This window comes from Melampsora larici-populina (assembly GCF_000204055.1).
Source record: "Melampsora larici-populina 98AG31 unplaced genomic scaffold MELLAscaffold_2, whole genome shotgun sequence".
Taxonomy (NCBI): Eukaryota; Fungi; Basidiomycota; class Pucciniomycetes; order Pucciniales; family Melampsoraceae; genus Melampsora; species Melampsora laricis-populina.
Genome location: NW_006768766.1, coordinates 1,170,708 through 1,190,126, shown reverse-complemented (window position 1 = coordinate 1,190,126; position 19,419 = coordinate 1,170,708). Strand labels below are relative to the sequence as shown.

At 42.4% G+C, this 19,419-nt stretch overlaps 3 protein-coding genes across 3 annotated transcripts; all 3 read left to right on the top strand.

The window, feature by feature from the left end:
- Window positions 1-598: 598 nt before the first annotated feature.
- Window positions 599-1,111, top strand: MELLADRAFT_101713 (uncharacterized protein; the record flags this gene model as incomplete). The annotated part of the gene is made up of 1 exon (XM_007404732.1): window positions 599-1,111. One exon carries the CDS (start codon window positions 599-601, stop codon window positions 1,109-1,111), a length of 513 nt encoding a protein of 170 aa, XP_007404794.1.
- Window positions 1,112-8,542: 7,431 nt separating this feature from the next.
- MELLADRAFT_89027 (uncharacterized protein) lies at window positions 8,543-9,370 on the top strand (the record flags this gene model as incomplete). The annotated part of the gene is made up of 1 exon (XM_007404733.1): window positions 8,543-9,370. The coding sequence occupies one exon, from the start codon at window positions 8,543-8,545 to the stop codon at window positions 9,368-9,370; it is 828 nt and encodes a 275-aa protein (XP_007404795.1).
- A 667-nt stretch (window positions 9,371-10,037) lies between these two features.
- MELLADRAFT_101711 (uncharacterized protein) lies at window positions 10,038-10,824 on the top strand (the record flags this gene model as incomplete). The annotated part of the gene is made up of 2 exons (XM_007404734.1): window positions 10,038-10,123; window positions 10,491-10,824. 2 exons carry the CDS (start codon window positions 10,038-10,040, stop codon window positions 10,822-10,824), a joined length of 420 nt encoding a protein of 139 aa, XP_007404796.1.
- Window positions 10,825-19,419: the final 8,595 nt, after the last annotated feature.

The window sequence follows — 19,419 nt, the reverse complement described above, 5'->3', positions numbered from 1 at the left end:
GGCAAAAAATCGAACAGCCCCTGCACTGCAAAAAGGCACAGTCACCAGTATTTTCAAAAACCCCTGCGCTGAGCCACAGCGCAAGCGCAGGCTGTGCCTCGCAGTCTGCGCTGCGAGTCGGGTGTTGTTGCCACATGTTATAAGCAAGATATATGGTGGCTGTGGAGCGACAATTGAGTCAAAACCACAAGAGCGCGTAGTTCAAGATGAAACTTTGCTACAGAGGCCTGTCTGGATGGTTTTGACCCTGAGTCCGCTAGTCTGGACTATACCTTGCCCTTGGGTTCAGCAACCGAGCCAGATTGATTAGTAACTTTTCAATTTTTGAATGACTGCCTTGCCTACAACTGCCATTTGCGTCAATACATCAATAAATAAAATATTCTGTTATTTCCCCAGACTAGTCATGAATTGAGGGCCATGCCACGGTACTGGATAACCCAGCACATGTTTTCCATGTCTTGTCTTCTATATATAACCAAGTGTGTCTGGGTTGGTAATTTTTTCCATCCTCTTCACCCAGTATTGTTTCTTCTTAGATTAGTTATCACTATTCCACCTACCTTCATCTTTCATCTTCACTTATATGATTTGCAAAATGAATGTGAATACCCCCATGTGCTCCTCCCGTCATCAAAATCAAGCAACCTTTTGTGGGTTTTGTCCACCTTGTCTGGAAATCTGGCTTTCTTCTCCCTTGCCAGCACAAGTTAATTCATCAAGCGGTTCAATCTTGGTTGAACCTGCCTCCCCAATTGTTAACAGCTTTAACCAAAACAACTCTCTTACCTCCGCCTCCTATCCTCAACCTCCTAATCACCCGGCTTACGCAAATAATCAATCCAACAACCAAGATTCAAACCTGAGCTCCAGTTTTGATGCAAGAGTGTTCAAACACGCCGCTGCCAAGGTGGCTGCTCACAACAATGCTGTCCAATACCCAGCCTCAATCCCCAACAACATGATGTATCAGCCTTCAACTGCAATGGCCTACCAACAGTTTGATGCTCTTGCTGCAGCAAAGGAAAACCGCACATGTACGTCCCCTGTGTTCCCAGTTGGTAAAGCTAAACACACTTGTGGATGGTCCTTGGGAACTGCTATGAGTTGACCACGGACATCACGCTCAATGTCCAACACACCAGCTTTTGATGGTTCCACGCCTCAAATCACCATCACTTGTGGCTTTGAAGCTCATAAAGCATCCAAGTGGGCCAAGGAAAAGCCAATCTTAGTCTCATGTACAATCACTGCCAGGATTAAACACTGTCCCTAACGTAATAATGATCACTTTTGCATTAATTTAGCATTTATATGGCCAAAATTAATTATCCCCAAAAAGCAACACATTATCCCAATTAGGACAGTGTTTAATCCTGGCAGTGAATCAACATATTTAATCACCAAGCTTACAAAGACTTACAACTTGACCTTTGAACTCATTTCCAAAGTCTCTATGTCCCAAATGATCTCAAAATTAATCTTGCTCCATCTGGTTTTGCTTTTACTACCCTGGGAAACCAAGAAGTATCTATAGGACCTTTGGAATTTCAGTGGTGGTTTTCAAACCAAAGCTCCATCAGTCTCATCTACAATCACTCTTGACTTGAACACAGCTGTCAAGCTCCAGAAAGTCCCCCTCCTCAGGTCTCCCAGACTTGTCCGCCGCTTCACCAAATAAAACCTTGGCTGGCGGAACAAGTAAGTCCTCAGTTTACTCAACCGGCCACTAACTTTGACCAAGCTCACCGTGTCCTTGGCCCTTTAGCCCAACCTCTGGTACCCCTTGTCTACACAGACAAGAATCACGTTGCGCATGGCCTAGAACGTTTTGGGATCTCTGCTGAGCCTTCTTTGGTTCACAGTTGCTGTGGAATCTCTTGAGTCTGGAGCAGCACAAGATGAAACAAAGGAAAGGTTCAGACTTTGATTTCATGTAAAGAGAAAGAGAAAATGAGAGAAAAGTCAAGAAGACAGAAAAACCTACCTGGAGCAGCACAAGATGAAACAGAGGAAAGGTGAAGAGCAAAGCACCTTTCCTGTAGCTGCTCCAGTGAGGTTATATACAGTCATCTCTGACATAATCCATCTGTGCTGTAAGCCATACTCCATCAAAACCCATACAAATTTGGCCATGTGCAGAAAAATTGCAGAGAAAGTGGGTACATGACCCATAACTTTGTAGTACCCCATAACCCATAAGGTTTTTGAGGGAAACCAAAGCTCATAACCCATAATTCAGGGGTCATTTGACAAAAAAAATGACCAAGGGAGGCTTGAAAAACTCTAAACATGAAGATTTACAGGCAAACTCTATTGATGGTAACCTTATTCAATCTTATTTAACTTTCACACACCACACATCACAAACTCAATTACATTATGCTTCCTGCAAAGTTGTCCAAATACAGTGTGGCCAATATTGGGGAAGGTTTCAAGAATGCAACAAGAAGCAAATGAAAAAGAATCTACAGTAGGAAATATACCTCACCACCACAACCTACCACCATGTCGGTATCCTTGTAGCACGTCGACGTGCACACACGGAGAGTTTTGAAAAAAAACAGAAAGCTGTTTGGTAGGCTTTAGTCTGAGATCGGTGCCGAGCACCCTTTGTGAATGACAATTTGACAAAAGAATTTGTGGGATCCTTTGTCAGCAGTTGGGGTCAACTGAGTGCCAACGTCCCAGTTGACAAAGGGAAGACATGCCTATTGTGGAGACCTCTTTAATGTGTCTTTCAAGTATGTATTGAAAGTATTTGGTGTGTGCACGTGGACGTGCTACACGGATACGGACACGGTGTACCAATGAAGAATTCCTCAAAGCCTCAGATATCATGCTATATTACTTTGAAAGTGACAATGCACAAGAAGTGCAGAGGTATGAAAGGGCCATCCAAGCCTCTCTTAGACACTGCTGATTGCTATGTGTTGAAGCTGCACAGCAGCAGACTCTTTCTGATATGTTTTTTGAGGTTTCCTAACAAGTTTGTTTTTGTTTCATACAATCTTTGTCATAACCCATATTTTATCAGTAAATATATAAATATGGCTTTTGAAAGAGATTGAGGTAACCTATTCAGGTTGTGGGTGCAGCGCAAAAAACACGCTTTGGCACGCCTAGGCGTCAAATAAATCAGCAAAATCAGGGTTGGCGTGCCTTTCACAAAACACACCAGATCTTTGAAGTTCTATGTCCTGTCACCAATATTGGAGACTTGGATCCTTGCTGTGAGCTTTGAAGACAGCTCTTTTTAGCTTTTCTCACCTCCAAAAGGTATGTTGGTGGTGGTAGACAGCTCTAGCAATACAAACGTAGAATAAATGACAATGTATAAACAACATTGTGGTTGTTGGCAATTTTTTTTGTAAGAATACGCGCCCGGCACGCCAAGTGGTGCCTTGGCGGGAAAAATCACAAAAAAACGCGCCTCGGCGCGCCTACAAAATTATCAGCGCGCCCACAACCTGATAACCTATACTCTAGCAAAACCCATACTTTTGGGCCACAATTTTTTGGGTATGGGTTATGTCAGAGATGACTGCAGTGAAATGACAACAATGGAACTATCACACAACTGACATGTTGTAGAGCACAGCTTATATCAAATGACACAATGAGATAGTCACACAGGACTGACGGAGCTAAGGTTAGTCAATGCAGGACTGACACAAGACATATTTGATTCAGGAGTAAAATATGTCATGCAGGACAATGACACACACAGCTTAGTCACGCAGGACTGGTAAGCAAACAAAATATCTCAAAAGTCAATTGGCAAATGTAGCTCGTAGTCACTCAGGGATCTGAGCCCGCGGAGATGAGGCATAACCTCATCTCCAAGGCTGCGGGGATGAAAGGAGCTAACCTCATCCCTGCGGTCCAGATCCAATCGCACACCAGGCATCAACACTTTGAAAGAAAAGACTTCAAATTGAACTTGCAAGCGCACAGACTAATGAATGACTCAGAAGTGAAAAAAAACATGCCATATGGTACACAGATGAACAAATGTAACAATGCAAAGAAAGAATAAAGCAGCAACTAACGGAAGCACACACTTACATTGAATTGCTACCTGCCCGAGAAATTAGAGAAACTGAGACAACAGGAATGGAGCACTGGGAGCAGGTCAGGAAAACAGAGTCACAGTAGAATGATGTTGAGAATATCTTAAAAACCAGAAAAAATTACGGCAAAATGAGTGCAAAAATGTAAGGAAAATCAACAGATGAACAGAAGAGTATCAGCTTGCAAAGTTGAACAACTAATGCTCATGCTTGGTGTTGCCTCTTGATCCTTTCAACAGTATGAATAGTGTGGTAGCGGCGTAAAATGCTAACAACATCAGCTCTAAACAATTTGACAATTGGCCCACCGTTCAGATCTGAGTGATGGCTATGAATCAAGGTGCAACACTTGCTGGTACAATCTTGAGCCACTTCAAGAAGCACAGAAGATGCTGTTGATAGCTTTCTTGCGCCGGCAGTAGAGACTATCAACCAAGTACACATTGCGGTGACCAGCCAGACCAAAGTTGAATATGTTGTCATCAAAGGACTTTTGAGGTGGGAGGTGGTGTTGTGAGTGAGGGGACTGCAACTGCCTAGGTGCAAGTCTGGATTGAGACAACTAGTAGGCAAAATAGTGTTGAAAGAGAAATGACTTACAATTCCTGAGTGAGAGGCATTGAGAAATCCATGGGGAGGAAGCCTTCATAGCAAAACTTACATTGTTTGGGATTTTATCTTGCAAGGAAGGGTGATGCAAACAATTAGTGGGGAAACAGGGTGGTAGACATGGAGTGTTGCAAACAAAGCAATTGAAGTCTGGGTTGTGATTGAAGCCAGCGGGGGGAGGGATGACATGAACTAATGGGAAGGGCAGAAAATCATGAATGTTGGCCGGTTGGGGAAAATTGTTGGTCCCACTGAGGACAACAGTTGATATTTGTGTGCTAGAACCAGTGTTGAAAACCTCAGGTTTGTTGTGGCTTGAGGAATTAGTAGGACAGGGATTACTTGTGGCCATGGTTCCCCTTGGACTAGAATGTACACTTGGAAGGAGATGAAACAGCTGATGGTTGGAAAGGACAAGATAATAAAGAGAAAGATTTGCCCTGATACTTTGAAATCCATAGAGAAACAATAACAAAAAGGTGATAACAGATCTACAAAGAAGGAGGTAGAGTGTTGAGGAGCTCTGACTTTGTTGTTGGTCTGCAGAGAAGCACAAGACGCGAATAAAAGACAAGTCAGTGAGTTGCTGAGGGCCTTGTTCCAATGATAACAAAACACAGAGATATAACAAAGTATGTGAAGTTTCCGCCCTACAAGGCAGAGGACAAAAATTGACAAAGTCAGCGTATTGATTGATGATGCCGCTGGCCTTGGTGACAATGGAAGAAAAAAAATTGAGACCATGAGGAATAATTACTGCTCCCCCATCACGCTTTCCTTGAACACACCCACCAACGTTCACCTCCACTGCGGAATAGTGTATCAACCAACCACACCCAAAGGCAGTGTCGAGCTCCTTCCCTTCATTTGACCGGTTGTGAGAATGCCATAAGGGGAAAACGCAATGACCAGTGATCACAAGATTTCGCAAATCCAAACATATAAAGCCCGAGCTTCACACATCAAAAGGACGGACCTCAAGAATCAGATTGGCTTCCGCATTGAGAACCGTTTGACATTCAAAGCAGACATTTCATCTCCCTAGTGACCGCGGTACAAACTGTCAAGCAAAGTTTGCACCAAAATTTGGTGACGTATCTGCGCTGCCCTATTTGGAAAGTGTTGGTATTTTAAATCTAGGCTCAATAGGGAAGTTCAAGAAGGGCTTTTACAGCCTCTGAGTATGTAAAACTAATTAACTTTATTTGATTTATTCTAATTTTATGACTCTTGAGGTTGTTTTGTTTTGCTAGCATCTCAATCAATTGATCCAATTCAATCTCAACTTGTAGGTTTTCTTTTTGAATTTCTTTGTTCTTTTGTTTCACATAACGCAGACTTTGTGATTTGATCACTCTAGTTCTTTAATTATCTAAAGAAATCCAAAAAAAGGTTGTGCATGTTTCTCTTCAATTTTTTTCAATTTAGTTTCTCATTATCCCTACTCTATAGATTCTTCTGATATAACAAATTAATAAACATGGGTTGAACAATAAAAGCCTTTGCCGCACTCTGAGGCACTACCAGCTGTGAGATTGAGCAATAGTTGAGCGGAGCGGTTTTTAAACCCGCATTGCTTCCAAAACACCATGGCGCTTTGAAAAACATAGTGTAGCGTTAGTGGTTTCCTCATAGCGCAAAATCACTACACTTGTAAAAATTGGAGTTTTAGCAGAGTGGAGCGGTGCACTGTGGGTGTAGGTGTAACAGGTCACACAAATGAAAGCTCTCACTGAGCTTTCATCAGGGATGTGACACGCCAGAAAGAATGAGTGAAATATTTGTGCTGACTTTCATGGGGGAGGGACAGGTCAACATCAAAGGCCTGAGGATTGGCCCTCATTCATCAAAAATTGCAATCCTGTAAAGTTTCATCATCATCATTCTTTTTTTTGTTGTTTTCCTTGATTTTTTATTTTCAGTCGCAACCTCTCACAAAAACATGACACTCTTCATCAGCACAAGGTTTGGTGAAAAGATTTGGAACAAGATTCAACTCAATCATCTGTGGAGGTTCATTCAACTGGAAACACCTTGAAAGATAATTGTCTACGTAAATCACTGTGACACAAATTTTACAAAACCACCCACCCGCCCAACCTTTTCATCATTGGTATCATCAGAAGGGTCAAGTAGAAAGGGCCATCTTTGATCAGGTAAGCTTAGCTAGATTGTCTGTCCTATGCATTTCTGCAAGTCAGCTTTTGTAACCTTTCTGTAAGAGCAATCTGCATTAAATCAGCACACACACAACAGAATTGAATTGTGTAATCATCAAAAGTTTCATCATGATTGATTGTTGTTGCAAATCAAGACCATCATTCAATATTTTTACATATGCGGAAGCCAGCAGCAACTCAAAAGCCTCACAAGGATCTGACACTCTTCACCAGCACCATTCTGGTGGAATAATCCGGCGTAAGACTTGATTGATTCATCTGCGGAGGTTAATTGAACTAGAAGCTACAAGAAACCCTGCGAAAGATGATTGTAAATATATGTAAATCACAGTAACGCTTCACTAAGCAACTGTGCACTCAAACTACTCATGGTATCATCAGAGCAGGATTGAGTGGCAATGGCCAGTTTTCATGAGTTAAGCTTTGTAGCTAGATCATCTGATCTGTTCATTGCCGCAAGTCAGTTTTTGTAACCTTTCTGCAAAAGCATGCTGCATAAACTGAACACACTCAAAACGGAATTGAATGTTGTAATCATGTAAAGTTTCATCATGATCAATCATTGTTACAAATTGAGACCATCATTCAATTTTTCCTTTGTATCCGCAGAGGTCGGTTGGGACTCAACAGGACTCAACAGCCTCACAAGGACATGACACTCCTCATCAGTGCGAAGTTTGGTGAAGTGATTTGGCATAAGATTAAATCAAATCATCTACAGAGGTCAATTCAACTCAAAACACCGGGAGAGTTTTATTGTATACGTAAATTTTGATAAACCACCACCCGCCCAAACTTTTTATCATTTGTATCATCGAGAGGGGTTGATAAAAAATGCCATATCCCATTCAGGAAGCCTAGCTGAATTGTCTGAGCTATACATTGCCACAAAGCCTGTAGCCACTTGAGGCACATCTGCCAATCTAGCTCTCAAGCCATAATCATCATTTCAAGATGATTCAGTTTTTGTAACCTTTCTGCACACAAAAGCTGCATAGACTGAGCTCACTCAAAACTGAATTCAACACAATGTCAGACATGTAAAGTCTCATCATTATCAATCATTGTTGCAAATCAAATCTATTTATGTCATTTTTTCTTTACATAAGTGGAACTTGGTAGCGAGTCCAAGAGCCTCACATTAAGATAACAGACTTTATTGTCACAACCTTTGGTGCAATGATGTTGCATAAGATTCAATTGAATCATTTCTTGAGGTTTGTCTGAACACTTGGTCAGACATGTGGGGAAAAACATTCTATGGTCTGGTTTGAAGTGATGTGGCATTGGAGCGCATAAAGTCTCATCATTTTTCAGCTGCCACACAAAAATTTCACTCCCTCGTCTTCCTTGAATTTTCAATCTCTTTGACCAATTTTTTGTCTCTAAAGAGATAGATCTCAAGCCCTGGATCTGAAGAAGTCGTTGTATCTTGATCACCTAGTACTATCAAGACCCCTTGAGCCCATATCTACCATAAAAGATCAAAGTTTGCCAATCTATTATCTTCAGAGCCATTAGTAACAGATACATCTTTGAAGATCAACAGTGATAATACCCAAGATACCAGGATACAAGATTTTGTTTGGTAAGTTTGCTTAATTCATAACTGGGTAATACACTTCAAGGTTTTTTTAATTTGTGAATTCTCTTCTCAATCCACAGATCTACAGCAACATAATGCCTGAAATCACTCCAAAAAAAGCTTCAGTATTTAAGACAAAAATCGGAAGAATTGTTCTTCTAGCATTACTTAGTAAGGAATACCTGGTAGATGGTAGGCCTCTGGACCTACTACCCATTTCTCCTCATTTAGAGCTGGGAAGTACTTCAGTGCTTGCTCCAGCTGCTGCAGTGGCCTCAGTAGAGTATATTCCTGCAGTCCAGAGTTTGATGGATCGTGCACAACCAGCTAAATACTTGGCCAAATTGAATGAAAACTTTGATGAGACAATCTATACCCCAAAGGAAAACCCAGAGGAGAAATATGTGCCACGCATGAGGTTGAGGAAATTACTGGGTTGTAACAACCGCCAAGAAGGGGGGGGAGGTGGAGGGGGAAAGGGAGGGGGAGGGGGACTGGCCTTCTTGGCACAAATTCTTTCAGTGGCTTGCATTGGATTATTTTTTCTCAGAGCATATCAGTGGATAAATTATTTCAAGGAGGAATATGGCGGAAATGGGGGTGGTCAGTATATGCAGGGTGGTATGGGTGGGGGGGGTGGCCTTCCAGGGGGTTATCAGATGGCACCAGGGGGTGGTGGGGGTGGTGGGGGTGGCTTCCAGGGTGGCTTTGGGGGTGGCTTTGGGGGTGGCAGGGGTGGTAATCCCTATGCATTCCAGGGGGGTAATGGTGGTGGTGGTAGTCCGTTTGGTGGTGGTTGTGGGCCATGTGGTAGTGGTGGTGGTGGTGGTCCATTTGGTGGTGGTGGTGGGCCATGTGGTAGTGGTGGGTGTCCACCCCGTGGTGGTGGTGGTGGGGGTTATGGTAGTTATAAATATCAATGATATTATAAGCCAAGAAATGATGTCTTGGTGTAGTTTCTCCTGTTTGATATGTCCTATGCAGCTATTTGGATGCTGGCTGTGTTTTCTTTCATTAGCTTTGACAAATGCTGTGTTGACTGATCTTATTAGTTTTGTGATCTCCTTGTGTGAGTTAGAGATTCAATTTCTGATCAACTAACTAACCATTGAAGCTGGTTGATCTGCGGAATAACCCTAGGAATGGTGTTGTTTCTTTCAGCTTTATGTTCCTTGCTTTTACAAATAGATAAAATCATATGTTTCAAAGCTTACATCTTTGATAAATAAGCTAGAAATTGATGCCTGTAAATCTGTGCATTCCTCATAGATTGTGGGCTTTCTTTGATGGTCACTCCAGTGGATCCACAATGTACTGTATCCTGAATATTAATCAATTGCCTCATTCTAGTCACATCTTTTCCTGTCACAGATCTCTCAATCACATGAATTTTTTCCTTGCAACTCTCCCTCTCTTTGTTTCTCATTGTCTCAAGAACACAACCCTTCCTTCACTTAGAACAGCGGGTCCATGTCATCCACCAACTCCCACTCTTTGACATTCAGTGCTACAATATCAAAATACAATGTTTATGATAGCTCAGACAAACTTACCGCTTGTTCTGCCAGTGCTTCCCTTCCTTTGCATTCAATGTCAACCTCATCTTTGGGAGCCACACCTAGTGATGGGAGAGTGACCCAAGGTGCACACAGGGTGACTCAGGTCTACAGAGGGAAGTGAGAGCATGTGTCTAAGAGCAAGAAGGACTTAGGCTTAAGCCCAAGGACAAACTGTACAAATAGTTTGTGCAGTAGTGCAGAGAGGAAATTTGGAAGATAGAAAAAAATTCCACACTACTCACAGTTTCCTTATTGCGCAAAGGTCATAAACATTAAATTCTCAAGAATTTCAAAAGAAGAAAAACATTAAAGCAGAATCAATCAAGAAAATATCCTATTCATAAATTTTAACTCATTCAAAAAAAAGAAAGAGAGAAAGAGAAAGAAACTAAAGAAGAAATGTCAGAACAAAATCAAAGAGAGCTATTTGCAGAACAAAACAAAACCAAACAGAAACTGAGAGGATTCAGACAAAATGGAAAAGCAGGGAAAACTCAGTCCCTCCAGAAAGTCAAGAAGGCAGTCATCTTCCACCAGAAGCACCACCTCCAGCAGAAAAAGTACCGGCAGCAAAGAAAACACGTAAAGAACCCAAGACAAAAGACACAAACCTTGGGACTCAAACACAAAATCAACCACCAGAACAAGTGTCAGAGCCAGAAAACTTAGAGAACCAAGGACAGGCGCATAGTTCAGATGATCAAAATCCAACACAACTGCTTTTACAGCAAGAACAAGAGAGACCCCAAAATTTAATTAAACTCAAGTGCAAGCCAAAGCGCAAAGCTCAGGACAGATCATTGAAGAACAAGCAATAGGAACTAACTAGGGAAACCACAATGAAGAAGGTGCAAGAAGCGAATTGACACTAGAATACATCGACAGTGAAATGATCTTTTCAGACAAGTCATACAATGATTCAAAATTGTCCTGGGTGCAGTCAAAGAAAGCAAGAATTGAGGATGAGAAGAAAAGGAAGGAAAGGAAATACATGAGAAAAAATGGAGGAAAGAAACTATCAGGCTTGGTAGCAAGTCCTAGAGTGAGAACAGGTGAGATGAACATTACATACTTATCTGCCACTTTCTCGTCAATCCATATTATTTGACTATTTTCCCATCCATGTTATGGTGCTACTCTTGGTCCTCCGTTCCTAGATATCAATAACCTAGGTTACCAGGGTCAGATCAACCACATACGCATTAGTTCACCCATTGCAGAGGACTTTATAAAGACCAAAAAAAAACTATGAAGACAACCCAAAGGGAAATCTACTCACAAAAGCCCAACACAGGCTGAGAAGCAGAAAGCATAAAACCCAAAACGGCTAACACAAGGACCGCCAAAACCCCCCTTGACGTTGAGGGGGGCTAGAGTCTTGCAAAAGTCTTGCAATTGTGTCGCAATTGTGTTTCATCTGAGCAGCTCAGATATGCATGGTTCCGCCTGTTCCACCGCCTTAGCTCAATAAGTATTCATGAACAGCCCTGCATGTTCAGCCTTTGCTCTAAACTTTATGGAACATAGGGCTGTCAAGAGGACCAAGACTGAGTTTCAGTTGCCATTTCACAGCCTTTCCCAACTGTTTCATACCCTGTGAAATAACTCACATCACTGACACACACACATAACCCTGGCATGGCACCTTTACCAACATCTCCCCCCCCGCTCGGTGCCTCATCACGGTTCTCCCCTGACTTAACGTAAGTCCCTTGAAATGTGGTGTCCCCCAGACCTGATCAAGAAGACCTAGATCTTAACGAATCAAAGAAAGCAAAACTTGACTCTTCAGCTAAGATCCATTCTCAACTTGGTGATATCTGTGTTGGACAACATAAGAGATGTGTAATTCCAGATTGTATTACTCAAGATTAGTTGTTGGTGTGACCTAGGCAAACCGTGACTTCCTTTTGTAGGAGGTTTTGGTTTCTTGGGGGGGACCTCCTAGAGGGGGCGGTAGGACCACCAGCCTCTGTAGATTGGAGAGCTCTGGATGGTGGGCTAGGCATCCCATCTACAGAACTAATACTAAGTACTACAGATACAAACAGACCAGGCTAGAAAGGGTTAAATAAACATAGGGACAGAGACTACAAGCTAAATGGTCCTTAAATTCTCAAAACTTACGCTCAAATCAAAGGAATTAGATTAAAGAAACTTCCAGGGTGGAGGGTGGGTTTGAAAAATTAAAGAGATGATGTGAGAGATGAGATGACCAAGCCTGCGGTGAGAGATGGCTTGCGGACAGGGAGTCTGGCGCGCAGATAAAAAGAGAAAGGGAAAGAAGTGGAGGGGAGAAATTTTCCCGCTCCACTCCTTCCACACTCCGCGCCTGAGAAGCTGTATCCAAGGTAGAAGGATATGGTTCCCAGAACTGTCCCAAGACAATATCTCCCCCCGTGTCATGGGAAGGGGCGGTACTGTTGTGCCTTTTGGTACCGCCAGTCAGCCATTCTCAACTTGCTGATATCTGTGTTGGACAGCATAAGAGATGTGTAATTCCAGATTGTATTACTCAATATTAGTTGTTGGTGTGCCCTAGGCAAAACATAACTTCCATTTGTAGGAGGTTTTGGTTCCTTGGGGGGGGCCTCCTAGAGGGGGTGGTAGGACCACCAGTCTCTGTAGATGGGAGAGCTCTTCCCCTTGACTCGGGGCGGCATCCTGAGCCTGAGATCTCCCTAGCTACAGTGGCTCGTGTCAAGGTTCCCCCCGCACCTATTGGCTTATTGTTGCAATGTTCATGTACTAAGGGTTACACAAATCAACAAAACCAATTCCAAACGGGCATTTGAAATACCAAACTAGCATGCCAAGACATAATGATTAAGGAAACTTGAGATCTTTCAACAGATTTATAGTATCACATAGCTCTTTACTGTTGAATTTGTGGATGTAAAGTTTGTAAGCTTTTGATTTCCAGCGATCAACCGTGATGATTTCCTCTAACGGAGTGTCCAGATTCCACCTGACTGAAGCTCCGCCAACTCTGAAGGAATGACCGGTGAGCTTCACTCCAACTTTAAGTTTCCATACATTGTTGAAGAGCCTCATTGCCCTGCTCTTTGAGAGGGTGATGTGTTTACCGTTGCAAGGATAAGAGAATAAATCATTGTCTTCTGTAGCTCCCGAGCTAATTATCAAACGCCTGACTGACCCCACTGGGTCTAGTAATGAGTTTTGATGTTGACAATGAATTCCCTGAATTTCACCCACTGTGACAGTCTTGGCTTCTTGAATTCTAATCTTTGAAAACTTGTCATCCGAGTGCCAGATAACGTCTTTTACTTTTACTTGACTGACTTTTACCAAAGACTTTAGCAATTCACCCAAATGTGCCATTCCCCAAAAAGCTACAAGGGCCACAATGTAAGCCACTTGTTCTTCTAAAGTACCACCTGAAAGAGCTTCTAACAACATAAATAAATGTTTAGCAAGAACGGGGTTCTTTGAAATGTTTGGAGTCTTCAGCAACTCTAGTTTTGCGGTGGTCGTTAAAATACATTCTGCTCTTGGTGTGGCATTGTGAGGGTATTTCTGGTCGTGTAGCAGGTGCCACGCCTTGATGCCAGACAGATACAATCGAACTGTCATCAATTTAATCAAAGTGGGGCCTTGAATCAACTCGCTGTCCGTTAAAGGTGGACTTGCCCATGTGAAAAAGTCGTACAGAATTTTGGGTTCAATTGGTAGGAGTCAACTCCTGTGAACTTGACATTCTAACATGTACACCATCAATTTCGCGACACCGGTGTTGTAGTGTTTTTGAGTTGTCTCCGCCCAGGCGCCGTTTAACATGTAGGTTTTCACATAGTCAGTTTTGGATGAGTCTGATCCTTCTGGGCCTCTTCTGAACTCCATGAGGGATGCGATAATACCTGGTTATGAGCAGTTAGGAAATAACTCATTTGCAACTGGGAAGTGGTTTGTGTGGACACCAAACTACTTGACACCCCGGAAACTGGTAGTCACCTCTGACTCCGGGTTGAGTCACCTACTCAGTGATTTCACAAAACTGAATAAACATGATGTCACATGACGTTTATTTCACAGCATTTGTACAACAAACTGTCTGAGATCAAGTGGAACTTTGATCACAATCATATCAACTGCTTCTCTAGCATCAAGACCTCTCAACAAAAGATTGGGCATGCTGTCACCCAATTTCACTCGAGAGGCATTTAAGTTAGTGTGTAATGTCATGAGCAACTTCTGGATTGCTTTCCACTCCCCATTTATGGCTCTGTCCCCGGACATTCTCTTCTCTACGGCCAATTGGGATGTGGTATTGTCAGTAAGCACTATGAATCGCTTTCCTCCGACTCTGTGCAGTTGACTAATCATGATTTATCCTATTCAAATCGCCACAGTTTCAGCCCAGGCAATGTTTTGAATCACACCGTTTCCTGAATCTGAGTTCCACCCTTCTAGCAATGCAAATTGCACCCATTCCTTTCCACCAATAAGCACACCAATCCCTTTGAGAGCAGCATTGCCAACCCAATCTAGGTCCACTGGGGTCGTATCAGTGATAATTTGTCTGGCGTCAAACGTACGTAAAGTTTCATCCCATTCTTGAAGGTCTTCTCGTACATCATTCGGAATCTTTCTCTTGGCTGACAAATCTCTTCATTCCTTCTTCCATTTCCATAAGCTAGGCATGCAAAATTGCAGATGCGGTACAGTGTAGCAAGTATGGACCAACCGTTCTACAAACTGGTCGGCTTCTTTCAGGTAGAAGGATCCTCTTGGTGCTAAAAAGTCTGTAATTTGTCGTCTCCTTTCCTCAAGTTTTCTACAGGTAATCTAACTGTTTGTTCCTTTGTGTTCCATATAAAGCCAATGTACTTCTGCTCATTGGCAAAGTCATGTACTTTCTCAGGATTTGAAGAAACACCCATCCCGTTGCTAAGCCGGATGATGTCAGCAATGGTAGTCTTGTTGGTTCTTTGTTCTACCAACAAAAGGCTGATTCTAAGTTGAAGTATTTCACAATTATCTTCCGCCACAAATCTGCGGGTTGACTGAATACACCACACCCTGCTACGCCACCAAACTGGACACAAGTATCCATCCATAGCTGGTTATACAGGTCTAAAATGAACAGATAGCGCCATTGGGATGGGTGAGTAGCTATCTGTCGATAAGCTTTCTCCCAGTCAAAAAAGGCTAACATCAGATTTCCATCATTTCTCTTGAAGAACCAGACAACTGTTTTAAAATTGTCCCAGCAGGTTTCGAACTCAGCTTTGTCAACAAAGCTATTCACAGAAGGAGTCAATGGTTTGTCGTGAGGGAAGGAAAGGTTGTTGATGATACAAAACGAGCCATCACCATTTATTACACTGCCCATTGGGTTTGAGCCGAAGAAACCAATCTTGGCAAATACTTCTTCGTGATTAAAAGGCTCAAAGATACGTAAGGCTCTCTTCTCTTTTGCCAGAGAGTTTTGTATCTTCTCTTCAGCTAGCATTGCTGACTCGTGGTTCTTTGGAGTAAACCACTGTCTTGATCCCATGTGATGTTGAGGAATTCCTTGATGGAACCCAGTTTCACAGCCATCCAAAACTTCCGGCGTGTCACCACCTATGTTCAACAACTCTACCAGGGAGCGCCATTTTGCCATGTTCAGTTCAGATCTGGCTATCTCATCTGGCCACTTTGCACAGTAAGAAACACCTGAATTTCAATATGGGATCATTTTTACAACTACTGAATCTTGTCCTCTAGCTTCCCGGTCGGATGCAAAGAGTATAGGGGTGTTCACGGAAGGTTGAGGCTCTCTGTTAGGCAAATTGGGGAGATGGGGGGGCAGAGTATGTCAGATACTCATGCACGGGTTAAGGATAGCGCAGCAACACGAGGTCAGAACATTGCATCCGTCAAACCTGAAAAGGGCACCTGTTGATAGGTATCAGGTCATACACGGGACATCATTGCACATGCGCGGAAACAAACAAAACAATCAAAAAATTCCGTTATTATGCTTGCAATCATTGGCATTACAATCATCTTGCCTCTTGACACAACGCCAAGATCTGCTTCCTTTACCTCTGCAAGAATTTTTGTGGAATCTACAAGAATGAGGGCTGAAATCTCTTCCGGAGTTCTACCACCACCACGGCCTCTGCCTCTAATGTTTCTGCCAGCGTTCCGGTGGTCTTCCCAATTACCGTAACTGTAGGTCACCCCCCCTGGGCCATCGTAGATGGGCTGGTTGGCGTGAGCCCAGGATCGCGCAGTCAGTTTGCCTGGGCCGTGAGCGCTTGTGTTGTATAAGCTGGCTCCAAATGGGCTATTGGCTACGTGTAAGTTAGATTTGTTCACATGGGCTGAAGAGTTGCCTAATCAAAGTTGAGTGTTCATGCTGACGTGCAGGTCTTTGCTGGTGATGGGGTCAAAGGTTGCTTTTACACATCCGTCTGCATACGGATTAATGTTGTTGAAGGCCGGAAGGAAATCACTAAACCACTCTGTGTCGCAAAAAGCGGTACGTTCAAATTGTTTGTTTCTAACGGCAGGTTTGCTAACTTCCCGTTGGTGTTCCGCACAGTCATGACAGTGGTCCAAATGGCGATTTTGTATCTGAAAGCAACTGGCCAGTTGAAGTTCTCCTTCTTGATATCCATGAAATTAGCCTTATGAATCACAAAATGGTTTGATAAATCTTTGTGTTTGTAGAAACGTAGGTAGGCAACAATAGACAGTAATGGAAAGGTCTGATTGCAAATAGTAAACATACCTGACAGAAAGTGTTAGACAGGAATGGAAAGGTAAAGAAGAAGAGAACCAAACCAAACAACACACAAACTAACAGTATAAATAGAACTAATGCTAATATGGTCATAAGTATAATGTTACAGAGAAAGTTATTAGCAAAGATCCTATGATGTAACAACAACAACAATCACATGATTGATATTCATAGGCCGTTGCTATTTGCAGCCCACATGAAATCCATGTAGGCGCTGCCAAACCAGCGCCTACATGAAGGTTTCCCACGAAAAAGCGCCTGAATTTATGATGTAGGCGCTCTTTCCTTTTTCAAATGACGCCTACAGGCTGAAAAACCAATGTAGGCGTCATTTGTGTACGCCTACATTCTAAAAATAAAATGTAGGCGCTATTTTCAAGCGCCTACATTCTAAAAATAAAATGTAGGCGCTTTTTTTGAGCGCCTACATTGTTTTTTCCATGTAGGCGCTTAAGTTAGTTATAAGGGTCTTATACACGTGTGAATACAAATCTATAAGGGTGCTGGTATTAATATATAAGGGTGTTGGTATTAAATTATAAGGGTGGTGAGATCAATTATAAGGGGGGTGAGATTAAATATAAGGGTGTGGGTATTAAATGATAAGGGTATTAAATGTAAGAATGCGCATTTGATTATAAAATTATAAGGGTCTTATAATTAATTATAAGGGTGTTGGAATTAAATCATAAGGGTTTTGGTATTGAATTATAAGGGTGTTGGTATTAAAATATGTAGGCGCACAAAAATTATGCCTACAGTCAAAAAAAAGATGTAGGCGCTTCAAATTTACGCCTACATTTTATTTTTAGAATGTAGGCGTACACAAATGACGCCTACATTGGTTTTTCAGCCTGTAGGCGTCATTTGAAAAAGGAAAAAGCGCCTACATCATAAATGTAGGCGCTTTTTTGGGGGAAACCTTCATGTAGGCGCTGTTTTGGCAGCGCCTACATGGATTTCGTGTGGGCTGCAAATAGCAAGGGCCTATTCATAACACCTTATATCCAAACAATGCATCCAAGGGTCTGATTTTGACCCCTTAAAATACAAGGACCATTGTGGATGCTCCAAAGACTCATGTGGTAATGAGCTTGCAGCACAATGAATATGACACATCTGTGAGGTTTTCTGGCTTGAAACAAGCCAGAGGTGGTGAACCTGAGAAGCCCCACCTATCAAGCAGGTCAACATTGAAGATCTTCCAGAATATGAAATGTATTCTACTCTAGGAACCCAAATTTCCTTTCTTCTACACTGTTAAACAGCTTCATCAATATTTCTCAAGTAGCCATTGTGACACCGCGGGAATAATTTAGTTCAAAACCCGATTGAGGAAAGTTGCGGTGTCCGAGTCCGCAACTTCCTTCAATCGTGAATTTCGTTTGCAATACGTTCACAATGGGTTCACAGGTTCCCCTCGAGCGATACCATACACAACATAAAACACAGAGCAACAGCTCACCTGGAATTGCTGTCATGCAACCATTCTGCCAGCTCTGACAGTGAGCCTGGAGCCAAAGATATGAATGAGATCAATGATAGTTGATACTGTGAATGGGAGTATTGCCTATGTATACATGCTTTACACACACAGCAAATAGACAGGGCATCTCGAGGGGAACCTGTGAACCCATTGTGAACGTGTTGTGAACGAAATTCACAATTGAAGGAAGTTGCGGACTCGGACACCACAACTTTCCTCAATCGGGTTTTGAACTAATTCATTCCCGCGGTGTGATATATGTAGTCAATTCTTATAAAATGTCTGTATCAATCTGAACAAAAGTTACAGAATGTGTTACATGTGATTTTCTTATTGAGATGAGCAGATAGTACTCACCATGGCTGTACTACCATACAGTTTATGGTAGTGTTATGTTGACATGAGCACACAAAACAGATATTTTGAGCCATGTAAACTTTTTTGCTAGTGTTCTAAAAAATGTTGACCCAAGGGCCCTTTGTAATCACTACACAACTGGGATCTGTGAAGCATTAGAGGGCTCAATCAAAGACTTTTGAACCCTAATGAACATTCAAGGAGTGGGATTAGAAAGAGCTTTACACTCTGTCCAAGCCCTCTGAACCCATAGAGAGCTCAGTCTGGAACCTCTGCCCTCAAACCAAGCCCTCCAAGACTTCAGAGGGGCCACAAGCTTCTGACCAAGCCCTCTAGAGCAGCAGAGGGATCTGAATTTTATAAAGAGCTTGAGACTCTGACTGAGCCCTCTGCAGCAACAGAGGGCTTGGTCATGAACCTTTACACTTGAACCACCCTCTGGCACTTGAGGGGGCTTAAAACCCACCTCTACACTCCAGTTGAGCCCTCTCAAGCATGATCAGAGAGCTTGGTCAAGGGAAACAACCCAATGGATTAATGGATCAGGAACAGTGTTGTTTGGTTATGAAAGGGAATGGTGAGCCTAGCTAAACATGAGCAAAACAAAAAACAATGAAAATTATCAATGATTTCTTTGTGTTCTCATGTCAACTTGACAACTCTATACATACATGGTGAGTGAAGCAGAACTGTTTGTAGCTAAGGATTTAATTTGATGTTTGCACATATGTGATATATTCTTGTTGGTTTGGATGTGCAGTTCAAGATGATTCAATGACTCATTCTACTCTTGACCATGTTCTTGTAGTGATTTGT